This window comes from Jaculus jaculus, chromosome 5 (genome assembly GCF_020740685.1).
Source record: "Jaculus jaculus isolate mJacJac1 chromosome 5, mJacJac1.mat.Y.cur, whole genome shotgun sequence".
Classification (NCBI taxonomy): domain Eukaryota; kingdom Metazoa; phylum Chordata; class Mammalia; order Rodentia; family Dipodidae; genus Jaculus; species Jaculus jaculus.
In genome coordinates, this window is record NC_059106.1 from 108,300,743 (window position 1) to 108,326,090 (window position 25,348).

The 25,348-nt window shown below is 39.5% G+C and overlaps 1 protein-coding gene and 1 non-coding gene across 6 annotated transcripts in view; one reads left to right on the top strand and one right to left on the bottom strand.

The window, feature by feature from the left end:
• Ncoa1 (nuclear receptor coactivator 1) overlaps positions 1–25,348 on the bottom strand; it is a 252,169-nt gene that overhangs the window by 118,135 nt on the left and 108,686 nt on the right. For all 5 annotated transcript variants that reach the window (XM_045148792.1, XM_045148791.1, XM_045148790.1 and 2 more), the window contains exons 4-6: positions 17,531–17,635; positions 6,640–6,806; positions 4,303–4,400 (exon numbers count right to left, since the gene is read on the bottom strand). In XM_045148792.1, coding sequence (XP_045004727.1) covers positions 4,303–4,400; positions 6,640–6,806; positions 17,531–17,619 — 354 coding nt within the window. In that variant the 5' untranslated portion in view covers positions 17,620–17,635. The remainder of the gene's footprint in view (positions 1–4,302; positions 4,401–6,639; positions 6,807–17,530; positions 17,636–25,348) is intronic.
• LOC123461260 lies at positions 18,985–19,087 on the top strand. The gene has a single exon (XR_006637549.1). It is a non-coding gene; the product is annotated as a U8 small nucleolar RNA (small nucleolar RNA).

Here is a 25,348-nt window from a genome sequence, read left to right on the forward strand (position 1 = left end):
AAAGCCCTTCCCCCCCCAAAAAAAAAACAGCAAAATACACTCTTCTCTTAAAAAGTGAGGTATATAAGAAATTATCAATAGCAGCAGAGAAGTAGGAGAGATTCAGAGTGTCTAGAGACAACAGAAGCCGACAGAAGTGGCTCCAGAGGTGGTGGCACCAGATCCATACAGCCTGAGCTGCAGGAAGAATCAGGTGAGGAAACTTTGCACTCACACAAGCCTCCTCGCAAACTCAAGGAAAGTGAAGGGAAGATGGCAGGGACCAACAGAGGGGCTCATGAGGAAGAGGATCACCAGGACCAGTGGGAGAACTTCAGCCACCATCCACAGCCTCCCCTCCCCAACCACTAGCACAAGCGCCAGCAAGCACCAGAGACCTGGGGAAGGGAGCTCACCTACACAGCACCCAGCACAGGTATTCAGAGCAGCCACCCAGCCAGCAATCCTACCTGACCCCACAGTGCAACAAAAAGGGACCAAAGCAGGAGTGCAGCATAATTGAGACCAAAGACCATCCCAAAAGGTAACTGGGATTATATCAGGTCAGTACCCGCAAAATAAACCTGGTATATAGGCTTGCATCAGAAGTGCTAATGCACCCTCCATGTCAGGGTAAATTTTATGTTAAATCTGATGGATGGTCAGATTTGCCATTCTTAAATAAGCTATATTTTGGGCTTGTCATTTGTTGCTTCCTGATTTATAGTGCCTTTGTCTCCTGTCGTTCATTGGGGTAGGGTCTCATTCGGTCACAAGCTGACCTTAGAACTCTCTAAAGACCAGATATCTCAGCCTCCTAAGTTGACAGGATTAAGGGTGTGGGGCAACACACATCCTTAAGGACTGTGACTTTGTTAGAGGATCTAGCTGTCATAATACCTACTCTTGCATAAATACTTTATGCTGTTTTTCATTCAATGTGTACATTGTTTAGTTAAATTTTAGAATTTGCCTGTATTTGGTTCCACTTATCCTACTTGAATACTCTCATAGCAGGCAAACCTAACACTTAGGGTCACTTTTGTGGTTACTCAGAGTCCTAAGAGCCATACCTAGCACCTTAAGCTCCTACCCTGAAGACATATAACAAAAGATTGATTGATACATCTAATAATACTTCAGATAATTAGAAAACCCAGGCATTAAATTAATCCAAGATGCAAAAATCCCTACATTATAATACAAGAAACATAAAACATCAAAACAAGTGCTGGGTGTGGCGGCACACACCTTTAATACAAGCACTTGGGAGGCACAGGTAGAGGATAGCTGTGAGTTTGAGGCCACCCTGAGACTACATAGTGAGTTCCACATCAGCCAGATGCCTCTCTGTTTGTTTTTGCCAGGATGAGTAGGGTGTTGAAGTCACCCACTGCAACTGTGTTTGGTGTTATCTGTGATATTAGTTCTAATAGTGTTTGTTTGATGAAATTGGGAGCCCCCATATTAGGTGCATATATGTTTAGGATTCTAATGTCCTCCTGTTGGAGTGTGCCTTTAATTAATATGAGGGGCCTTCCTTATCTTTCCTAACTAATGTTGGTCGAAGTCTACCCTGTGAGATATTAGGATAGCAACCCCTGCTTGTTTTCTAGGCCCATTTGCTTGAAATACCATTTTCCTACCTTTTACCCTATGATAGTGTTTATCCTTTGTAGGAAGGTGAGTTTCTTAGAGACAACAAATTAAAAAATCCTGCTTTTCAACCCAGTCTGCAAATCTATGTCTTTTCTTTTGGGCATTGAGGCCATTGATATTAAGAGTTATTATTGAAAGGTGTGCATTTATTTTGCCATTTTTCTTGTTTTGTAGTTCTTCTGGTTCTACCTTTGCTGTCTTGTATAAACTAGTATTTGAGTATGCTCCCCCCCCCCCCAGGTTCCTTATATGTGTGCTGTTCTTTATCTTCAGTATGGAGGACAGAAAGAAATAATAAAGATTAGAGCAGAAATTAATGAAATAGAAACAAACAAAAAAAAAAATGCAGAGAATCACTGAGACAAAGAGTTGGTTCTTTGAAAGGATAAACAAGATTGATAAACCCTTAGCAGATTGGACCAAAAGAGAGAAGAGACACATATTAATAAAATTGGAGATAAAAAGGCAGCATCACAACAGACATGAGGGAAATTTTAAAAATCATAGGGACATACTACAAGAACATACACTCCATTAAGTTTGAAAATCTGAAAGAAATGGGTGATTTTCTTGGTTTATATGTCCTACCTAAATTAAATAAAGATGAGATTAATCACTTAAATAGACTTACAAGTACGGAGAGTCAAGTAGTTATAAAAAAATCTCCCAACTAAAAAAAGTCCAGGCCCAGATGGATTCACTGGTGAATTTTACCAGACCAGAACTAAAACCAATGGTTTTCATACTTTTCCATAAAATAGAAAAGGAAGGAATCCTACCAAACTCCTTCTACAAAGACAGCATCACCCTGATACTAAAACCAGGCAAAGACAGAACAAATAAAAAAAATTACAGACCAATCTCCCTCATAAACATAGATACAAAAATTCTCAACAAAATTTTAGCAAATAGAATATAAGAATATATCACAAAGTTAATTTACCCTGATCAAGGCTTCATCCTAGTGATGTAGGATAGTTCAACATATACAAATCAATAAATGCAATACATTATATAAATGGACGGAAGGACAAAAATCACATGTTCATCTCATTAAATAAGGAAAAAGCATTTGACAAAATCCAACATTCCTTCATTATGAAAGTCCTACAGAGACTGGGAATAGAAGGAACATATCTCAACATAATAAAAACTATTCATGACAAGCCTACAGCCAACAAAATACTAAATGGAGAAAAACTTGAAGCTTTTCCACTAAAATCAGGAACAAGACAAGGGTGTCCACTGTTCCCACTTCCATTTAATATAGTACTGGAAGTCTTAGCGATAGCCATAAGGCAAGAGACCCACATAAAAGGGATACAAATTGGAAAGGAAGATATCAAGTAATCATTATTTGCAGATGACATGATTCGATACATAAAGAACCCTAAAGACTCTGCCAGCAGATTAGAAGAGCTGATAAACACCTATAACCATGTAGAAGGATACAAAATAAATACATAGAAATCAATAGCTTTCCCATATACGTGAGCAACAAACACACAGAGGATGAAATCAGAGAATCACTACCATTCATAACTGCATCAAACAAACAAACAAACAAAGTACCTTCGAATAAACCTAACCAAAGAAGTGAAGGATCTCTACAATGACAGTAATGAAAGGCAAGTAACTTCATTGCTGAGCCACCTCTCCAATCCTGAAGCAATGTTTATAATATTATTTTAAACACTTCTTCCATATATGTGTGTATATGCATATTCATATGTGTGGGAGCCTGAGCTTGGTGGTGATCCTGTATTTGCTAAGGCAGGGTCTCTCAAATCAGGGCTCAAAAATCATTAGATTTAGCTAGCAGGGTTATCCAGGGGATCCCATGTCTATACTAGATTAAAATCAGACTGTCACACCTACCCAAAATTTCCATGGATACTGGGGATCCAAACTACAGTTATTTGTTTTTGTTTTTTTAGGTAAGGTCTCACTCTAGCCCAGGATCACTTGGAACTCATTCTGTATTCCTAGGCTGGCCTTGAAATCACAGCAATCTTCCCAGCTCTGCCTTCTGAGTGCTGTGTTTAAAGGCATGTGCCACCACAATGGGCCCAAACTCTTCATGATTGCATGGCATCACTTTATTCACTGATCCAATGATAGCCCCCCACCCCCAAGATTTTTTTTTAAACATTATTTTGGGGTTGGAGAAGATGGCTTAGCGGTTAAGGTGTTTGCCTACAAATCCAAAGGACACCGGTTTGATTCCCCAGGACCCATGTAAGCCAGATGCACAAGGAGGCACATGCATCTGGAGTTTGTTTGCAGTGGCTGGAGGCCCTGGCATGCCCATTCTCTCTCTCTCTTTCATTCACGCTCTACCTTTTTCTCTCTCTCTCAAGTAAATAAATAAATAAAATATATTAAAAAAATTATTTTGGCCAGGCGTGGTGGTGCACGCCTTTAATCCCAGCACTTGGGAGGCAGAGGTAGGAGGATCGCTGTGAGTTCGAGGCCACCCTGAGACTCCATAGTGAATTCCAGGTCAGCCTGGGCTAAAGTGAGACCTTACCTCAAACCCCCCCCCCAAAAAAAATTATTTTGTTATTTAACTTACTAACTGGATAACAGACATAAAAGAAGATTTTAAAAACCCAAAATGGCAGGAAGAAAGATTTAAATTTCTGGGTCAAGGAATATACTTACCTCCAAAAGAAGAGGTCCTAAGGATTCCTTTTCAATCACTCCTTGACTACTCGAAGAGATATCTGATTTCTGTACATCATCATCAGTTGTTGATTTTTCTGTAATAATGAGAGTTTTAAAAAATCACATATCTAAAAAGAATTCATTTTTACAAGGGAAGTTTAAGAAGACATAAATTTATGTTATTCAGATAAAGAATTTATTTATTTTATTTTTTTAAGAAGGAATTTATTTTTTTAAGCAAATTCTGAAAAACAGAAACCATTAAGTAAATTAGTATAGTTCAAAGCAAAGCATTTAAATTTTTAGGGCAGTGAAAGATTGGAATAGTTTAGTAGCAATATTTAAAAATTTATTTATATATATATAAACATACATATATATTTAAATATATATATTTAAAAGAAAGAGAAAGAATGGGTGCACCAGGGCCTCTAGCCACTGCAAACGGACCCCAGACGCATGTGCTACCTTGTGCATCTGGCTTACGTGGGTCCTGGGGAATCAAACCTGGGTCCTTAGGCTTCCCAAACAAGTGCTTTGACCTCTAAGCCTCTCCAGCTAGCTGCCTTTGTAACAATTTCTGACATGAAATATGAATAGAACTAATGTATAAGTTCTGGATCTTGTCTGTAAAAGGAAGAAGACATGACTTGTTTTGTTTTATTCTCTTCCCATCTTGTCAGCAGGGGCCTGGACAGGTGTGCCACCTTTATCACATGTCTAATGGGAATACTCTAGGAATGGCATGGTAAGAAAGATGGAAGGAGCCTGCATCACTGAGACCTACCTAGACTATCTTGTTAACACCATTGCATTTTGGATGTCCTGCTACAGTAGCCTAGCTAATACCTACTTAATGTATACCATATTTCTCAAAAATATGCTCATTTGCTGTACACTCTGCCCATATTTTTGCTTTTGGTAGACATAATCTGTTGACATGCTACTGTGAATTGTAAGAATTTAATTTACTTAACCAATCTGCTACATACACATATTCCCTTTCTCTAATCTTTTCAATACATGTATTTAAAATAAGTTTCAGAGCAATCAAAATTTAATATGGGGCTGGAGAGATGGCTCAGTGGTTAAGGCACTTGCCTGCAAAGCCTAAGGACTCTGGTTCAATTCCCCAGGACCCACATAAGCAAAATGCACAAGGTGGTACATGTGTCTGGAGTTCATTTGCAGTGACTAGAGGCCCCAGTGCTCCCATTCATTCATTCATCCTCTCTCTCTCTCTCAAAATAAACAAATAAGGGCTGGAGAGATGGCTTAGTAGTTAAGGTACTTGCCTATGAAGCCTAAGGACTCATCTTCAACTCTCCAGATTCCATGTAAGCCAGACACATAAGGTGAGGCAAGTGCACAAGGTCACGTACGCACACAATGGGTCACACACGTCTGGAGTTCAACTGCAGTGGCTGGAGGCCCTGGCACACCAGTTCACTTTCTCTCTTGCATAAAAAAAAGGGCAGTCTGGGGCTGGAGAGATGGCTTAGCAGTTAAGCGCTTGCCCGTGAAGCCTAAGGACCCCGGTTCGAGGCTCGGTTCCCCAGGTCCCACGTTAGCCAGATGCACAAGGGGGCGCACGCATCTGGAGTTCGTTTGCAGTGGCTGGAAGCCCTGGCGCGCCCATTCTCTCTCTCTCCCTCCATCTGTCTTTCTCTCTATGTCTGTCATTCTCAAATAAATAAATAAAAAATGAACAAAAAAAATTAAAAAAAAAAAAAGGGCAGTCTGTTGGGCTTGCCCACCTCCACCCCCTAAAAAATCACTTGCAGAATCAGTGGTACTCCAAGAAACCAGGTTATGGAAGTGATCTCTCATTTGTTACATGTTTATTCTGTCAGGAAACCCAAGGCTATAGTGGTGTGGGGTCAGCAATTATGGATACTATAAACAGGAATTTCAAAAATATAACAGGTTTTTTTTTTATTTTTATTTTTTCAGAAGAGACTATTTTCCCCATGGAGAGCAGGAAAGCTTTCTCCAGAAAGCATGAAACATTGTCCTTCAAGGAGTTACTGTTCTTCAACTCAATGCCAGAGCCTCAGCCCCTACCCTACCAATTATGTCTCCTGTCTCACTCTCCTATAACATTAGGCTCCACGACCTCCTTACATTAGCTACTTCACTAGTTTTCAAGTTACTTTACTAAGCTATTTTGTTATTGCAAGAAGACTCTCTGACTCAGTAAAATAAATGTAATCTAAACAAAAACAACTGTTTAATAAAATTATGAATCCAGTGCAGGTTCTTAATAATAGAAGAGCAGAATGACATATTATAAATGTCTTAACAACAAAGAACAGAGTCACTATTTCTTTTTACCTTGTTCCATTCTCTTCATTAACTGTATCTGATCGACTGTTTTCTTCAAAATCTTGCATTTATCTGGTTTTACACTCAGGCTGTCAATGTCACTGATGTTGGCAGACAGTAATTCAGCTAATTCTTCTAAATATTTATTTTCTTGCTCCCTGCGTCTCTTTTCAGTGCTGTTATGAAAAGAAAACCCAGTTAGTATACATTTATATCGTGTTGCTTCCCTCTTGGGCTAAGCATATTAATGTGTATACATTTAGGGAAATTCTCATTTGTATTCAAAATATAAAACCAGGGCTGGAGGGGATGGTTTAGCAGATAAGGCGCATGCCTGCAAAGCCAAAGGACCCAGGTTCGATTCTCCAAGATCCAAGTAAGCCAGATGCACAAGGTGGTGCATGCTTCTGGAGTTCCTTTGCAGTGGCTGGAGGCCCTGGCATGCCCATTCTCTCTCTCTAATAAATAAAATAAAATAAAAATGTAAAATCAGCTGGGCATGTTGGTGCACACCTTTAATCCCAGCACCTGGTAGGCAGAGGTAGAAGGATAACCATGAGTTCAAGACCACCCTGAGACAACATAGTGAATTCCAGGTCAGCCTGAGCTAGAGTGAGACCCTACCTTGAAAAACCAAAAGAAAAAAATAAAGTAAAATTAAGTTAAAAAGTGAATTTGGGGCCACGTGTGATGGTGCACATCTTTAATCACAGTACTCAGGAGGCCAAAGTAGGACTGCAATGAGTCTGAGGCCAGCTTCAGACTACATGTGAATTCCAGGTTAGTCTGAGCTAGAGTGAGACCCTAACTCAAAAAAAATTATTTTGGGGGCTGGAGAGATGGCTTAGCAGTTAAGGTGCTTTCAGGTCCAAGGTTTGATGCCCCAGTGCCCACATAAGCCAGATGCACAGGTGGCACATGTATATGGAGGCTGTTTGCAGTAGCTGGAGGCCCTGGTGTGCTCATTCTGTCTCTTTCAAATAAATAAATGAAGCCGGGTGTGGTGGCATATGCCTTGAATCCCAGCACTCAGAAGGCAGAGATAGTTGAATGGCATGAATTCGAGGCCACCCTGACACTACATAGTGAATTCCAGGTCAGCCTGGGCTAGAGTGAGACCTTTCCTCAAATAAATAAATAAATAAAATATTAAAAAATAATGAATTTGGGGGCTGGAGAGATGGCTCAGTGGTTTAGGTACTTGCCTGCAAAGCCTAAGGACCCAGGTTAGATTCCCCAGTGCACACATAAGCCAGATGTACCCAGTGACACATGCGTCTAGAATCTATTTACAGTGGTTGGAGACCCAGGTGTGTGTGCGCATGCACACACACACACACACACACACACACTCTCTCTCTCTCTCTCTCTCTCTCCCCTTCTCTCTTTCTCATAAATAAATATTTTTTTAAGAAATGAATTTGGGCTGGACAGATTGCTCAGCAGTTAAAAGCATTTGCTTGCAAAGCCTGGTGGGCCAGGATTGATTCCCCAGTACCCACATAAAGCCAGACGCATCTGGTGTATGTGTCTAGAGTTCCTATGCAATGGCAAGAGACCTTGACACACCTATTCCCTCCTCCCCTTTCTCTCTCAGTTTACAAATAAAAACAAAATTATTTTTTTATTTTTAAAAAGTTTATTTATTTATTTCACAGTGGCAAGAGGTCCCAGCATGCCCATTCTCTCTTTTCCTCTCCCTCTCTGCAAATTAATAAAAATATTTAAAAACTAAACCTAATTAAAATAAATAAGTAGTAAATTTAAATTCATACCTAAAAAGTACAAAAAATAATCCTAGCTAAAATTACATCAAGTAAAGGATGCTGTAACAGATGTGTTTTGCTAATGATGCATACCCCTTGAATATCTCCAAACAACAAGTGACTACCAGATATTAAAAGGAACCAGACAGAAAAATCTGGTAATTATACGTGGAACTACCTTATATTCAAATTAGCTCCCTGAAGTAGAAAATCTGAATTTCCAAATAATTTTGTAAGAAATAAAACAAGGCAGACTATTCAAGTTCAAATAGATTATAAGGAGAAACCTGATCAACTCTTGATTCTTACTCTGATTAGAGATTACTAGCTGGTCTTCATCAAAAATAAGACATTAAGGCTGGAGAGATGGCTTAGCAATTAAGGCACTTTCCTGCAAAGCCAAAGGGCCTCAGTTTGATTCCCCAGAACCCACATAAGCCAGATGTACAAGGGGGCACATGCATCTGGAGTTTGTTTATGGGCTGGAGGCCCTAGTGTGCCCATTCTCTCTCTCTCAAATAAATAAATAAATAAATAATAAAATATTTTTAAAAATAAGACATTAGCTGGATGTGGTGGTGCACTCTTAATCCCAGCACTCAAGAGGCAGAGGTAGGAGGACTGCCATGAATTCGAGGCCACTCTGAGACTAATAGTGAATTCCAGTTCAGCTTAAGCTAGACAGAGAATCTACCTCAAAAAAAAAAAAGAAAAGAAAAAGAAAGAACCGAGCATAATATGGTCTTTTTAAAAAAATTAATTTTTAATTTTATTTTAGAGAGAGAGAGAGAGAGGGAGGGAGGGATAATGGGTGTGCTAGGGCCTCCAGAGAGAGAATGAGCGCCAGGGCCTCAGCCACTGCACTCAAACTCCAGATGCCTACACCACCTAATGAGCATGTGTGACCTTGAACTTGCCTCACCTTTGTGCATCTGGCTTATGTGGGATCTGGAGAGTCAAACATGGGTCCTTAGGCTTTGCAGGCAAGTGCCTTAACTGCTAAGCCATCTTTCCAGCTCATAGTTTTTGTTTTACAAGCCACAAATAAAAAATGGTAGGAAAAAAAAAAGAGTAGAGAAAGAGGAAAGATCAGTTGACAAAAGGTTTAAAGCTAGCAACAACTAAAATATCATTTACTTTTTAAAAAATTAATTAATTTATTTGAGAGCGACAGACACAGAGAGAAAGACAGATAAAGGGAGAGGGAGAGAATGGGCGCGCCAGGGCTTCCAGCCTCTGCAAACGAACTCCAGACGCGTGCGCCCCCTTGTGCATCTGGCTAACGTGGGACCTGGGGAACCGAGCCTCGAACCGGGGTCCTTAGGCTTCACAGGCAAGCGCTTAACCACTAAGCCATCTCTCCAGCCCATCATTTACTTTTCTTAATAATTTAAGATTTTAAACTAGGTGTGGTGGTGCACACTTTCAGTCCCAGCACTTTGCAGGCAAAGGTAGGAGGATTGCCATGAGTTTGAGTCCAGCCTAAGAATACAAAGTGAATTCCAGGCCAGCCTGTGCTAGAGCGAGACCCTACTTTGAAAAACAAACAACAACAAAAAGATTAAGGCTTTAAAAGCAATAGCCCTCATGCAAAACACTGAGCTAAAAGAAGCGAGTTAACCAATTTGCTGTATTTGCTACATAAAACAAAATACTACAAAATGGTATGTACTCCAAAACAAAATCAAATTTAAAAACTGTTACCATCACATATTTTGTCTGTATCTTTTAATTCCATTTGTTTAATCAAACTGTATCTTATAATAACTTAAACAGAAAGAACACCCAGAAAGATATCCTGACAAACTTCACACCATGGCTTTGAAAGCAAGGCATGAACAAAAGGAGGAACATGGCATACTTTGATATGAGAAGGATTTAGCTCTGCAACCTGACAGGATTTGAGGACCTGTGATTTTATCTTAGAGGACCTAACTGATAGAAGACTTATTTAGTGGACACAGTATGGGTAGGATCGGTTTCAACCTATGGGTCTAAAGTTCAACAATAGTAATATAAATTTAGTTGGTGGGACTGTAGACATTTTTTGTTTCTGAGTTTTGTTTTGCTCTTGTGTAAGAAAAGTGTCACACTGTAGAGAGGAAATGGAGCAAGGAACTACATGTAAAGAAAAATGCTGATGTGCTTATACGGATACTTGACTTGAGTACAGAGAGTCATGTCAAAATGAAACAGCCTTGTCAGGCGTGATGGTGCACACCTTTAGTCCTAGCACTTGGGAGGCAGAGGTAGGAGGACCATCATGAGTTCGAGGCCACCCTGAGACTATATAGTGAATTTCATCCAGGTCAGCCTGGGCTAGAGTGAGACCCTACCTGCATAATCAAAGAAAGAAAAAAGGAAGAAAGATAGAAAGAAAGAACCTCATTTCCCTGTTTACCACGCCCCTTACTGGTAATGTGGCAGATATGCTAGCTAATGCCATGCTAAATTAAATTTTCATGAGAGTACAGTCAGCCCTCACAATTTACATAGCACCAGTTCCACAGCCCCCTGAGGATACCAAAATCTGATGCTCCTCAAGCCCTTTATATAAAAGAGCATATCATATGCATATAACCTATGGAAATCTTCCCCATACTTAAAACCATCTCTATTACTTAAATGCCAAATGAACTTGCTGGGCACGGTGGTACCTACCTTTAATCCCAGCACTTGGGAGGCAGAGGTAGGATTGCCGTGAGTTCAAGGCCATCCTGGGATTACATAGTGAATTCCAGGTCAGCCTGGGCTACAGTGGGGTCCTATGTCAAAAAACCAAATAAATAAATAAGGAAATAAAATTTAAAAATATATATGTAATATAAAATAGCTGATATACTGTATTTAAGCAGTAACAGCATGATAAAAAAGATTCAGTATGAGTTTGGTAGTTTTCTAACTAATGTTGATCTAAAGTTAGTTGAACATAGTACTGATGGATATAGTAGCTTATCTTTTTCTCCATTTACACGCCCAGCAAACTCAATTATGTAACAAAATGACAATACTATAAAAACATAAATGGTACTAGGGGGTAGAGAAAGAGAGACACACACAAAGTTAGTGGTAGGGAAGAGGCTGTTTTTTCTGAGTGTAAAAACAGTTGTGGAGATGATTTGGTGGATAAGGTGCTTAGTACTTAAGTGTGATGACCTGAATCTGGATCCTAGAACCCACAAAGAGGCAGACACAGCAGCCAGCATGTATAATCCCAGCCCTCTTATGGTGAGATGGGAGACAAAAACAGCTGGGACCCTGCCTCAAACAAGAGGAATGGTGAGGACCATCCCTTGGGGTTGTCCTCTAATCTTCACATGTGTGCCCTACATGCACACACCTGTATTCATGCATATGTATCTGCATACACACATACTCAAAAAAGAGAATATAAAAAAAGGGGAGAGTGAAATACCAAGTTTTAAAGAAAACCACCAACAGATTGGTGCAGACAAACCACAGAAGAAACATAAAGGCAAGAGAAGTGTCTGCGTCAGAGCACAAGATCTATCACTTGTCATGAGGCACAAACAAGTTAGCTACATTTTCACTTCTCTAAGCTTCATTCTCTTTGTAAGTAACACTGGGCCATAACATTAATTACCTCCAAGGATTTTGTGAGGAAAGATGATATATGTGAAATGTTTTGCTAAACTCTTGTATGTCTTAGTAGCTCAATAAAAATAAGTTGGGGGCCTGGAGAGATGGCTTAGTGGTTAAGTGCTTGCCTGTGAAGCCTAAGGATCCCTGTTTGAGGCTCAATTCCCCAGGACCCACATTAGCCAGATGCACAAGGGGGCACATGCGTCTGGAGTTTGTTTGCAGTGGCTGGAGGCCCTGGCACTCACATTCTTATTCTCTTTCTCTGCCTCTTTCTTCCTCTCTCTTGCTCTCAAGTAAATAAATAAACAAAAATATTTAAAAAAACAAGCTAGGTATCACTTTAATTACCATATTTTCAAAATGAATAGGGATGGCAAGGTCTCAAGGGTTTAAGAATGAATAGCATGCCCATATCTGTAAGCTCTGGGGAGACAGAAAACATGTTTTACAGTTCATAACAGCACACAGAAGTACTGACTGAACAATCAGCATTTTAAAAGCATTTGTTGACTTCAGGAAAGCAAAGCTAACCACCATTTTAAGACTAGCATTTTAATTCTCATTTTCCTAGAACAACCCTGGAATGGAGAAGAGATGTAAGCTATGTTACCCCAAAAGACCATAACTGAGAAACTTCTGTTTTGGGTTTTCAGAGATACAGGGCTTTGCCACTGTATTACTTGAGATCTAACAGATATTCTTTAAGATTAATGAGTTCATAATCTGTTTGGAAAGACAGCGTATACTAATAAAAACCAAGGGAAACATTACAAGGCAATATTAATATACAAAACCAATTTAAAAATAATAAATTCGATTATCTATATCAAAGATATTGCTTTATTAAAACTGAAGCAAAAAAAAAAAAAACCCAAAAAACAAAACCCTGAGGCCCATACATATAAATCTGAAGGAACCAGTGCTTTCAAATGTCATTAAGGGAAAACCTGTGAAGTTAGTTATCTAGAAGATACCTAAAGGAAAGAAAAAGAAGTCTGGGCATAGGAGTGCATGCCTTTAATCCCAGCACTTGGGAGGCAGAGGTAGGAGAATCGGAGAATCGCTGTGAGGTCAAGGCTACCCTGAGATAACACAGTGAATTCCAGGTCAGCCTGGAGCTAGAGGGAGGCCCTACTTCGAAAAACTTAAAAAAAAAAAAAAATAAATAAATAAAAGGAAAAGAAAAGAAAAAGAAAATGGGCTAAGAGATGTTCAGTGGTTAAGGCAACTTGCCTACAATGCCTAGCAACCCAGTTCAATTCCCCAGAACCCATGTTAAATGTAGATGCACAAAGTAGCACAGGTATCTAGTGTTTGTTTGCAGCAGCTAGAGGCCCTGGTTTACCCATTCTTTCTATCCAGCTCTCTTCTCTCTCTACTTGAAAATAAATAAATGAAAATATTTTTTAAAAAGAAAAGAAGGGCTGGAGAGATGGCTTAGTGGTTAATTGCTTGCCTGTGAAACCTAAGGACCCCAGTTCAAAGCTCAATTTCCCAGGACCCATGTTAGCCAGATGCACAAGGGGGTGGGTACACATGTCTGGAGTTCGTTTGCAGTGGCTGGAGACCCTGGCGTGCCATTCTCTCTCTCTCCCCCTCCCCCTCCCCCTCTCTGCCTCTTTCTCTGTGGCTCTCAAAAAAAAAAAAAAAAAACGAAAATAAAATTTCCAAATTTTTTGATATGTGTAATGTTATTTATCATTTACACACAAACATACATACACACAAAATAGGAAGAATCTACCAAAAAGCCACTGAAAAAAAGATAATTCAGCACAGTGAGATATGAGACCAATATTCACCAGTCATTAACATTCATATAGATTAATGACTATCAACCAGAAATGTAATACACAGGCTTTGGATGGTGGCACATACCTATAATCATAGCTATCAGGAAGTTAAGGAGCACTGCTATAAATTCAAGGCCAGTCTGAGGTATAGACTGAAATCCTCTCTCAAAAAAACAAAAACAAGCCAAGTGTGGTGGCACACACCTTTAGTCCCAGCACTCAGGAGGCAGAGGTAGGAGGATTGCTATGAATTTGAGGCAACCCAGAGACTACAGTGTGAATGCCAGGTCAGCCTGGCATAAAGTGAGACCCTACCTCAAACAAAACAGTGGTGTGTGTGTACCCCAAAGAAACCCATATATAAAATAGGAGGGGAATGTAAGGATGTTTGCTGCAGTACTGGCTGTAATAGCAAGAATTAACACTAGTTATCTCCCAGGAAATGTTTTTCAAATGTGGCATATTCATGAAATATGTATCAGTCAGAAGTTATTAGTTGCTGAATAAATCTATGCATCTTTAAATTTCAAGTTTTATGCTAAAAGGTACAATAATGAAAAACATACCACAAATATATTTATGCAACTTCACTAAACATTCTATACTGCTCACAATTAGTTAAAACAGATTAAGAAGAGACTGAATGGGCTGAGAAGACGGCTCAGTGGTTAAAGGCACTTGCTTGCAAAGCCTAAAGGCCTAGGCTTGAATGCCTAGTACTCACATAAAGCCAGATGCACAAAGCGACACATGCATCTAGAATTTGTTTGTAGCAGCAAGAGGCCCTGGTGTGCCCATACTCATGCTCCCTGCCCCCAAATAAATAAATAAATAATACTTTTTAGAAGAATAGATGGCTGGGCATGGTGGCATACACCTTTAATCCCAGTACTCGGGAGGCAGAGGTAGAAGGATCATGGCTGAGTTCAAGGCCACCCTGAGACTACATAGTGAATTCCAGGTCAGCCTGGACCACAGTGAGAACCTACCTCAAAAAAGCAGAAAAATGGGCTGGAGAGATGGCGTAGCGGTTAAGCACTTGCCTGTGAAGCCTAAGGACCCCGGTTCGAGGCTCGGTTCCCCAGGACCCACGTTAGCCAGATGCACAAGGGGGCGCACGTGTCTGGAGTTCGTTTGCAGAGGCTGGAAGCCCTGGCGTACCCATTCTCTCTCTCTCCCTCTATCTGTCTTTCTCTCTGTGTCTGTCGCTCTCAAATAAATAAATAAAATTAAAAAAAATAATAAAAAAAAGCAGAAAAATAAAAAGAGAGAGTAGATGGAAGGAACTGCAGATAAGCTTTTATAAAATTATTTCTTTTTTTTTTTTTAATTTGCAAGAAAGAAGGAAAGAAAGAGAAAAAGAGAGAGAGAAAGAATGGGCATACCAGAGCCTCTAGCTGCTGCAAACAAACCCCAGATGAATGCACCACTGTGTACATCTGGCTTTACATGGGTAATGGGGACTTGAACCTCAGTCATTAGGCTTTATAGGCAAGTGCCTTTAACACTGAGCCACCACTCCAGCTTGCAAGTAAGTTTAATTAATAATACTTTACTACTTTTATTTTAATAATATGCAAATATGATTAAATAATACAAAATACCATGAAAAACTATCATCAAAATATTTTATTACTGGGCTGGAGCGATAGCTCAGTAGTTAAGGAGCTTGCCTGCAAAACCCAAGAACCTGAGTTTAATTCCCTGGTGCCTATATGACACCACATGTACAAAGGTGGTGTATGCATCTGGAGTTTATTTGCAGTGGCTAGAGGCCCTGGCACATCCATTCTCTATCTGCCTTTTCCTCTCTCTAAAATAAATAAATAAAATTAGAATTAAATTTGATATTTGATTATTAGATATAGCTTCTTAGTGTGTTCTCACATATGTCAAAATTCTGTCAAATGAGAAATTGATTCCAAAAGATAATTTTGTTTATTTATTCTTGTTTTCATTAAGAATTGACTATGTAGAGAGATTAATAACAGCACTGACTTAGACAACACACATCTGGGGTCATATGTTGATACCAACCTCCCTCCTAGCCTTGGACACTTGTGACTGAGTGCTTAGGCTGTTGTTTCTGTATGAAACCCTCAAAGCTAGCAAGAGAAATGCTTTTTTTTCTCTCTCCTGCCTCTAGCCCTAGCATTCTCCTATAAATCTGATTTTAGCTGGGTGTGGTGGCGCATGCTTTTAATTCCAGCACTTGGGAGGCAGAGGTAGGAGGATCGCCATGAGTTTGAGGCCACCCTGACACTACATAGTGACTTCCAGGTCAGCCTGGGCTACATGGAGACCCTACCTCGGAAGACAAAAAAAAAAACCCAAAACAAAACAAAACAAAAAAATCCACCTTCTTTTCCATCCCATGAGAAAGAGCATGAACCCAGTGAAAGCAGAGCTGTTAGCTTTACTCTGAACATTACTGATCCTGTACTTTGGATCATTTTGCTTTACTTGTGTGGGGGAACACAGGGCAATGTTTACAGACATTTTTTGGCTCCTACCACTAAGATGCTATTGGCATTTAGGTGTTCATGCAGAGACACTGCTAAGTATCTCACAACACACAGAACAGCTTCCACAGCAACAGATTTTCTGGTTCAAAATGTCAGTAGTGCTAAGGCTGAGAATAGGTACTCTAGCTCCCAAAAGTGAAGTGGAATGAAGTCTCCAGTCTTTTCAGCTAGAAGGCTGCTTTACATCTGACTGAGGTTCCTTCTTTATTTGGCACTTGTTAGGATCTCTTTAACAATAATTTTCTTTTAGTCTGTTTCATGAGTCATATTCTTTTTTTTTTTTTTCTTTTTCTTTCTTTCTATTTTTTTGGTTTTTCAAGGTAGGGTCTTGCTCTAGCCCAGGCTGACTTGGAATTCACTGTGTGGCCTCGGGGTGGCCTTGAACTCATGGCGATCCTCTTACCTCTGTCTCCAGAGTGCTGGGATTAAAGTATGCACCACCAGGCCCAGCATGAGTGATAGTCTTTATAATATACTAAATATTAAACTCCACAAAATATAATTTAAAAATTCTTCATATTATCCAGGTGTGGTGGCGTACACCTATCTGGAGGACATGGTGGTACATGTCTTTAATTCCAGATATTGGGAGGCAGAGGTAGGAGGACTGCCATGAGTTCAAGGCCACCCCGAGGCCATACAGTGAATTCTAGGTCAGTCTGGGTACAGTGAGATCCTACCTCAAAAAATTAAAAAAAAAATCCTCATATAGCCAGGTGTGGTAGTGCACACCTTAAATCCCAACACATGTGAGGAGGATCGCTGTGAGTATGAGGCCACCTGAAGACTATATAATGAATTCCAGGTCAGCCTGGGCTACAGGCCAAATGCACAAGGTAATGCATGTGTTTGAAGTTCGTTTGCAGTTGCTGGAGGCCCTGGCACATCCATTCTATCTTATCTGTCTCTCTCAAACAAACAAACAAACAAACAAACTTAAAAAAAGACGAGAAAACATGTGTAGCAGATATATGAATGAGGGAGATTTGTCTTAATAGTTGTGGAAGAAGGCTCTTTTTAAGGAAGCAATGACCAAGCTGGTATCTGAAGGATGTTGATTAAAGTTGGTCTCACAGACATCAAGAGTAAACAAACTAGATTAAAGGAAGCACAGGCTGAGACCCAACAGAAAGAAGACAAAGAAGGTGAGTGTGCGGAATCTAGGAAGGCCACTAACAAAGACGCTCTGCCAGGAACAGAGGAGTGCTCCTACCTTGACGCCAGTGTGTCACATGGTGATCCTTTTCTCTTATGTGAGTCTGGGTTTGCAGGGTCGGAAGAACTGTCCCCAAGGCCACTCATGTTGAAAACTTCACACCTAAACCATAAGGGTAAGAATAAGAAATCCATCTTATAACCTTTTCAACCACATAAGGGAAGAGCAGCCCCTGTATTTTTTTTTAAATATTTTTAAAAATTATTTATTTATTTATTTGAGAGCAACAGACACAGAGAGAAAGACAGATAGAGGGAGAGAGAGAGAATGGGCGCGCCAGGGCTTCTAGCCTCTGCAAACGAACTCCAGACGCGTGCACCCCCTTGTGCATCTGGTTAACGTGGGACCTGGAGAACCAAGCCTCGAACCGGGGTCCTTAGGCTTCACAGGCAAGCGCTTAACTGCTAAGCCATCTCTCCAGCCCAAACCCTGTATTTCTAATTTAACCATCATAAAACATGGCCAAAACTTCTAAACAATGAATGAATAGGTGATTCAACCAGCATAAAAGCAAGAACAGCTACACAAAACCACAAGGGTCATCAGTGACTCGTTGTTTGCTTTCTTCTAAATCAGTAAAATCAAATTAAGAATCCACTTTGAAATTGTTAGGATAAATTAGATAAAAATATTGTTAGAATAGATATGAAGATTGTTATCACAGGAAAAACTTTCATGTGTAAATGAAACAACTAAATATATAAATAGGATCAGAAAAATTATTTCTTAAATTTATTAGTTAGACCTTACTTTACAAAAATATTTTAAGCAAATTTACTCAAGCTTGGAATTTCATATTGACAGAAAAATAAATAATACACATAAAATTAAAGCAATAAACCAAATTTTGATTTTGAGTTGCACTTTTCTATTTTGATTCCATATTCCCAGTGTGTGTTTATATGGTCAGGCAACAAAGATCAAATGTTTAGTCTATGTAAGGATCTTGGTATAGATGCCAGAAAACACAAAGTCATTGCCCTAGCACAACAGCCAGGTCTTTCACATCTGCCCATTTTTAAAGGCATTTGAAAGATCCCTTCTGAGCCAGGCATGGTGGCGCACACCTTTAGTCCCAACACTTAGGAGGCAGAGGTAGGAGGATTGCTGAGTTTGAGGCCAGCCTGAAACTATATAGTAAACTCCAGGTCAACCGAGGCTACAGCAATATCCTATTTCACACACACACACACAAAAGAAAGCCCTTCTAGTCTGTCCATGAACCACTATCTGCAGAATCCTCAAGGAAATTAATACTAATCCTAACATTACTATCATCACTACTTTTTGGCTTTCTCTTCTACTCACTCTACCCACCGTCATAAAAGGAGGAAAAATTCTTACAAAATGGGATGACTTTTTTACCTTTTCTTTAAATTCCAAGTTAGTAAACAACTATATCACTATATGTTGGCAGTCATGTTGGTAATACTTAATATAAAGAATTGCTATCATCAGGTGGGATAATCCTTACCTGTTGCTCCTTTCGGAGGGCAGAAAGAACGTGATGATTGGAGAAAAGAAAAAAAAAAAAAAGAATTGCTAATCTATGAGCATCTTTCACACAGCCTTCATAAATTTAGTTTATCTTTTCTCTAGTTCTAAAACTCAGTTTCAAGGGCTGAAGAGATTGCATAGTGGTTAAGATGCTTGTCTGTAAAGCCAAAGGATCCAGATTTGATTCCCCAGTACCCACGTAAAGCCAGGTGCACAAGGTGGCCCATACATCTGGAGCTCTTTTGCAGTGACTAGAGGCCCTGATGCATCCATTCTCTATCTGACTCCCCCTTTTTTTCTCTCTCTCAAATAAATAAATATGTTAAAACTTAGTTTTTAGATCTTTTCTAAAGACCAAAGACTGTCATAGTCTTTTCAGTATACAAATAATCCCTAATATTTTCATAATAACCTTATTACTTCATGTAGCCAAAAGGTACGTGTCTAATTTCTCCATATTACAAGTCTAATTTAGGAAAACATCCAACTTCAAGGATTAAAATCTTTTTGTTGTTGTTGTTGTTGTTTTTTTGGAGATAGAGTCTTCCTCTAGCCCAGGCTGACCTAGAATTCACTATGTATTCTCAAGGTTGCCTTGAACTCTTGGTGATCCTTCTTCCTTAGCCTCCCAAGTGCTGGGATTAAAGGCATGCACCACCATGCCAGGCTAAAAATCTTTTTTTTTTTTCCTAAATTAAAAATAGTTTATTTGTGTCTGTATGGGAAGGCATATGTGTGGAGCCTGTCATTTGTCTCCTTTTGAGACAAGATCATTCTTGCTGTTTTTGCCACTGGATAAGCCACTCTAGCTGGCAAGTGAGCTTCAAAACACACACCATTTTGCATGCAGCTTTATGTAAGAGGGAATCAAACTTGGGTCAGCAGACTTGCAAGAAAATACCTTTAATTGCTAATGTAACCCCTAAATTTTTTTGTTGTTGTTGTTGTTTTGTTTTTTGAGGTAGGGTCTCACTCTAGCCCAGGCTAACCTGGGATTCACTACGGAGTCTTAGGGTGGCCTTGAACTCATGGCAGTCCTCCTGCCTCTGCCTCCTGAGTGCTGAGATAAAAGGTGTGCACCACCACACCCGGCTCCTAAAATTTTTTTAAAGACAGTATTTGTTATGAAGATTGTGTTGGCGTGGAACTTACTAACTACCCAGATTGGCCTCAAATCCCCACTCTTGAAAGTTTTTGTTGTTGTTTTGAAGGCAGGGTTTCCCTCTAGTTCAGGTTGACCTGGAATTCACTATGTAGTCTCAGTGTGGTCTAGAAATCATTGCTATCCTCTGGCCTTTGCCTCCCAAGTGCTGGGATTAAAAGCATGTGCCACGTCTGGCTCTTGCAATTATCTTTTATTATTTTTTTTGGCTCATTTTTCATTTCTAAGTGTCTTCCCTGTCTTGCCAATGCTTCTTTAACATGAAATTTTATACCATCTTTTCCAGGTTCAGATACAGTTATGATCCTAGCTTGAGCCCAAATATCTTATGTTGGATTAATATAAGATCTCATTATCTTGCTTCTCATTTCCAGCCATTCTCAATTCTAATCTGTTCTGTAAACAGCAGCAAAAGCATTCCTGCTCAAATGTCATTTTCAAGATACCATTTTCCAGTGAAAATCAAGTGGTTAACCCTATCGGAGCATGGAAACAAAAGTTTTAGGGGCAGAAAGATCCTGTTTAAGTTCTAGTTTAGTCCTTACCTGCCTATCCATGATCAAAGTACATTATCTATTTAAACACATTTCCTCCTCTAGTATTTTTTGTACTTTGGGCCCTTCTAGCCTTTTGTCATGTATCCCACATGAACGCAAACACCAGATCTGTCCATTTTTATTTCCTACAGTCATCCCTTCTGTTTTTCCTTTGCCAACTTCTAAAGCATTCAAGATCTCATCACCTGATCTGATCATATCAATCTTTTGCTTTTTTTTTTTTTCAAGGTAGGGTTTTGCTCTAGCGCATGCTGACCTGGAATTCATTATGTAGTCTCAGGGTGGCCTTGAACTGATGGTGATCCTTTTTCTACCTCTGCCTCCTGAGACTAAAGGCATGTACCGCCTCACCCGGCTCAAGATCATATCAATCTCTTGCTTAATGCTCTTCACTCAATTCTTATCACCCACAGGTTATCCAGCCTCCTTCACATAATATAAAAAGTTTATATTGCTCTTACATATTATGTGAATGCATCATAGAATTTGGCAAATAAATAACTAAATGCCTGCTCAATTAAGTGTTTATAGGTTTTATAATTAGCATTACATAGCATGTATATATAATTCACATAGAAATGAATTAGGTAACATGTAAAAATCTACATATGCATTATATATGTTTATTTTAGTTTCAACTCCAATAAAAGAATTAAAAAAAAATGAAATTCTTGGTAAATGCCATGTTCCCAGCAAAGGTAAACATTAGGTAGAAAAACCTTAAGTTGACAGTGTGTGTGCAGCCCAATTAATGTGAGCACAAGTGTTTACTGAGCTCTGAATAAACAAATGCCAACCTTTCTTCTAGATCCTGCAGATCCAGCTATGAATAAAATTTACAAAATCATTGCCTTCCTAGAGTTTCATTCTGTTTTGAGAGAGAGAGAAATGATATATAAAATTAACAAGTAAAGTATACAAGGCAGTTAAGAAAGATGACCTATGACAGGCTGGAAAGACAGCTCACCAGCTGAAAGCAGCATGACCTATAAGAAAGACTAGAGGGAGGTGAGGAAGCCATCCATGAGAAGGAGACATGGGAAAGATGCACCTGTCAGGGGAAAGGTAAAGTGCCTTAAAGCACAACTCTTTGACAAACATGAATGAGGTGACTATGGCTAGAATGGGGCTGTGAAAGAGTAGGCAATGAAGTCAGATAGCGAAGAGGAGGAAGCTACAGGCAAGGCCTCATAGAAGATGTGAAAAAAATGACATTAGTCTTGTTAGCATGCATTCTGAAACTGAAACTCAAAATAAGAGTATCAACTAAGAGGGCTGAAGAGATGGCTCAGCAGTTAAGGTGCTTGCTTGCAAAGGCTAATGATCCAGGTTTTAATTCCCTAGTACTCATGTAAAACCAGATGCACAAACTGGTACACACATCTGGAGTTTATTTATAGTGGCTAGAGGCCCTGGTGTACCCATTTTCTCTCTCCTTGCAATAAATATATAAAATATAAAATAAAAAGAGAATTTAGCTATGGGCTGGAGAGATGGCTCAGCATTTAAGGCACTTGCCAGCAAAGCCTAATGATCTAGGTTATATTTCCCAGGACCCACATAAAGCTGGATGCACAAAGTGGCACACACATCTGGAATTCATTTGCAGTGGCTAGAGGCCTTGGCATGCCCATTCCCTGTTTGTCTATCTCTGTATCTCTCTCTGCTTACAAATAAATAAATAAATAAAGATTTTTATTTGTTTTTCTTCACTCTAGCTCAGGCTGACCTGGAATTCACTAACCCTCAAACTCATGGCAATCCTACCTCTGCCTCCCAAGTGCTGGGATTAAAGGCATGTGCCTGGCTAATAAAGATATATATATATATATATTTTAAAGTGGCAAACATATTTTACTAATTCTCTTGAAATTTTTTCTTAAAAATATTTTAAAATATTTTATTTATTTAGTTACAAGCAGATATACATAGAGACAGGGAGAGAGAAAAAGAGAGAGAAAGAATATAGACCTGCCAGGGCCTCTAGCCACTGTAAACCAACTCCAGAGGTTTGTGCTACTTTGTACATCTGGCTTTATGTGGGTACTGGGGAACTGAACCTGGGCTACTAGGCTTTGTAGGCAAGTGTCTTAACTGCTGAGCCATCTCTTCAGCCCTCATTTAAGATTTTAAAAGTATACTTAAGGTTTTAGTGGTTAGATATTCTTAGAACATTTTTATAAAGCTTTAAAATTGTTCCCTATAATTGGGAAACATGAACTATCTCATAATCTTTTTTTCTCCTACTTTCTTTCTTTCTTTTTTTCTTTGTTTTTAGTGAGAATGACAGAGAGGGAGAGAGAGAATTGGTGTGCCAGGGCCTCAGCCACTGCACACTCCAGGCACTTGCGCCAACTAGTGGGCATGTGCTCCCTTGTGCCTGCTTCATCTTTGTGCATCTGGACTATGTGAGATCTGAAGAGTTGCACATGGGCAAGTGCCTTAACTGCTAAGCCATCTCTCTAGCCCTCTCCTCCTTTCAAAAGAAACTAAAACCTTTAACCTGTCTGGGTGTGGTGGCATACAGCTTTAATTCCAGGACTTGGGAGGTTGAGGTAGTAGGATAATCTTGAATTCCAGGTTAGCCTTGGCTAGAGTGATACAAAGCAAAAACAAACAAACAAAAATAAACCAAAACTGCCTTCTTGGTCTAGCAATTAGAGACTAACTTCTAATTCTGAGAAGGCAAAGTTCTACTGTTTTGAAAAACAACCTGCAGTATTTCACATCATTATAGAGATATAAAGCCACTTTTCAGTTGTAGAATCAAAATAATCTCATCTTAGACTGGATAATTTTGAGCAACAAATAAATTTGGATCTAGCTAGTCATGGTGGCATACACCTTTAATCCCACCACTCAGGAGGCAGAGGTAGGAGGAACTCTGTGAGTTCCAGGCTACCCTGAGACTATCTAGTGAATTCCAGGTCAGCCTGGACTAGAGCAAGACACTACCTGGTACAACCCAAAATATAAATAAATTTGGATCTTGTACTGTGCTTTCCTATCTGTAGTTAAACATTTGCTGAATTTTGTGATTCTGGAGCTAAGGAGATAGCAGACAATTTAACAGTAGCAAGCAAGCTGACTGAGCAATTGAAGAACCATTAGTCAAAGAACCATAGGGAACAGGGAGCTATTTACCAATGGTATGATTCCTGTTCTAACTGTTTTCTGTTTCAAAGCATAATAAACAAAGCTGGCCATGGTGGCACATGCCTTTAATCCTAGCACTTGGGAAGCAGAGGTAGGAGGATTGTCATTAGGAGGTAGAGGATTGCCATTAGTTCAAGGATACCCTGAGTCTACATAGTGAATTCCAGGTCTGCCTAAGCTAGAGTGAGACCCTACCTTGATAAACCAAAGTCAAAAACAAAACAAAACAAAACAACAACAACAAAAAAAAACACCCACCGATAAACTATTAGAGCTACTGCAAGTATGTGCAGTGGCTTTGTATTTGGCTGTTAGGGTACGTAAGTAATGGTAATTAACAAAAGAAACTATTTGTATATTACTTTTTAAAAAGAGGTAACAGTTGGGCATGGTGGTACATGCCTTTAATCCCAGCACTCAGGAGGCAGAGGTAGGATTGTCATGAGTTCGAGGCCACCTTGAGACACCATAGTGAATTCCAGGTTAGCCTGAGCTAGAGTAAGACCCTACCTCCAAAACAACAACAATAAATAAAATTAATAAAAAGAGGTAAGAGTTAACTGGGCATGGTGGCACATGCCTATAATCCCAGCACTTGGGAGGCAGAGGTAGGAGGATCACTGTGAGTTTGAGGCCATCCTGAGAGTACATAGTGAATTCCAGGTCAGCCTGGGCTAGAGTGAAACTCTACCTCAAAAAACTGAAAGTAAAAGAGAAGTTGCTATATTATATCCAACCTGAGGGGAGTCAGGTTGATCAGTGGTATAGATGGTAAACAACCGTCACCCATAATCAAACAAGCAATCCTAACTTAATTTTATGGGTTTAAAACAAAAACAAAGCAAAAAGGCATAAAAGTGGGTTGGAGAGATGGCTCAGTGGTTAAGGCACTTGCCTGCAAAGCCTAATAACCTGGGCTTAGTTTCCCAGGACCCATGTAAATCCAGCTGCACAAAGTGGCACATGCATCTGGAGTTCATTTGCAGGGCTGGAGGCTCTGGTGTGCCCATTCTCTCTGTCTCCTTTCTCTCTCTGCTTGTAAACAAAGCATAAAAGTAACATGGACATTTATGAGGAAGAAGGGTGTGACTGGGAGAGCAGGATAAGAAAGGACAATGGTAGAAATAAGATCAAAGATTATTTTTTCCACATTTTAGCATCAAAGATTATTTTGTCTTCATAAATATACAAATGTCAAAAACAAACAAATGATATGTTTTTAAAAAACAATAATAAGAAAGCAATTTTAGGGGCTAAAACCACCTTTATCACTGCTCAAATGTACCAGCCTATGTGCCAAGTATGTTAGCTCATTCCTTTAACCTTAGCACATAGGAGGCAGGGGTAGAGGGATTACTGTGGATTCCAGATCAGCCTGGGCTAGAATGAGACTCTACCTACAAAATAACCCTAAAAAACTAAAACACAAACAAACAAAAAGAA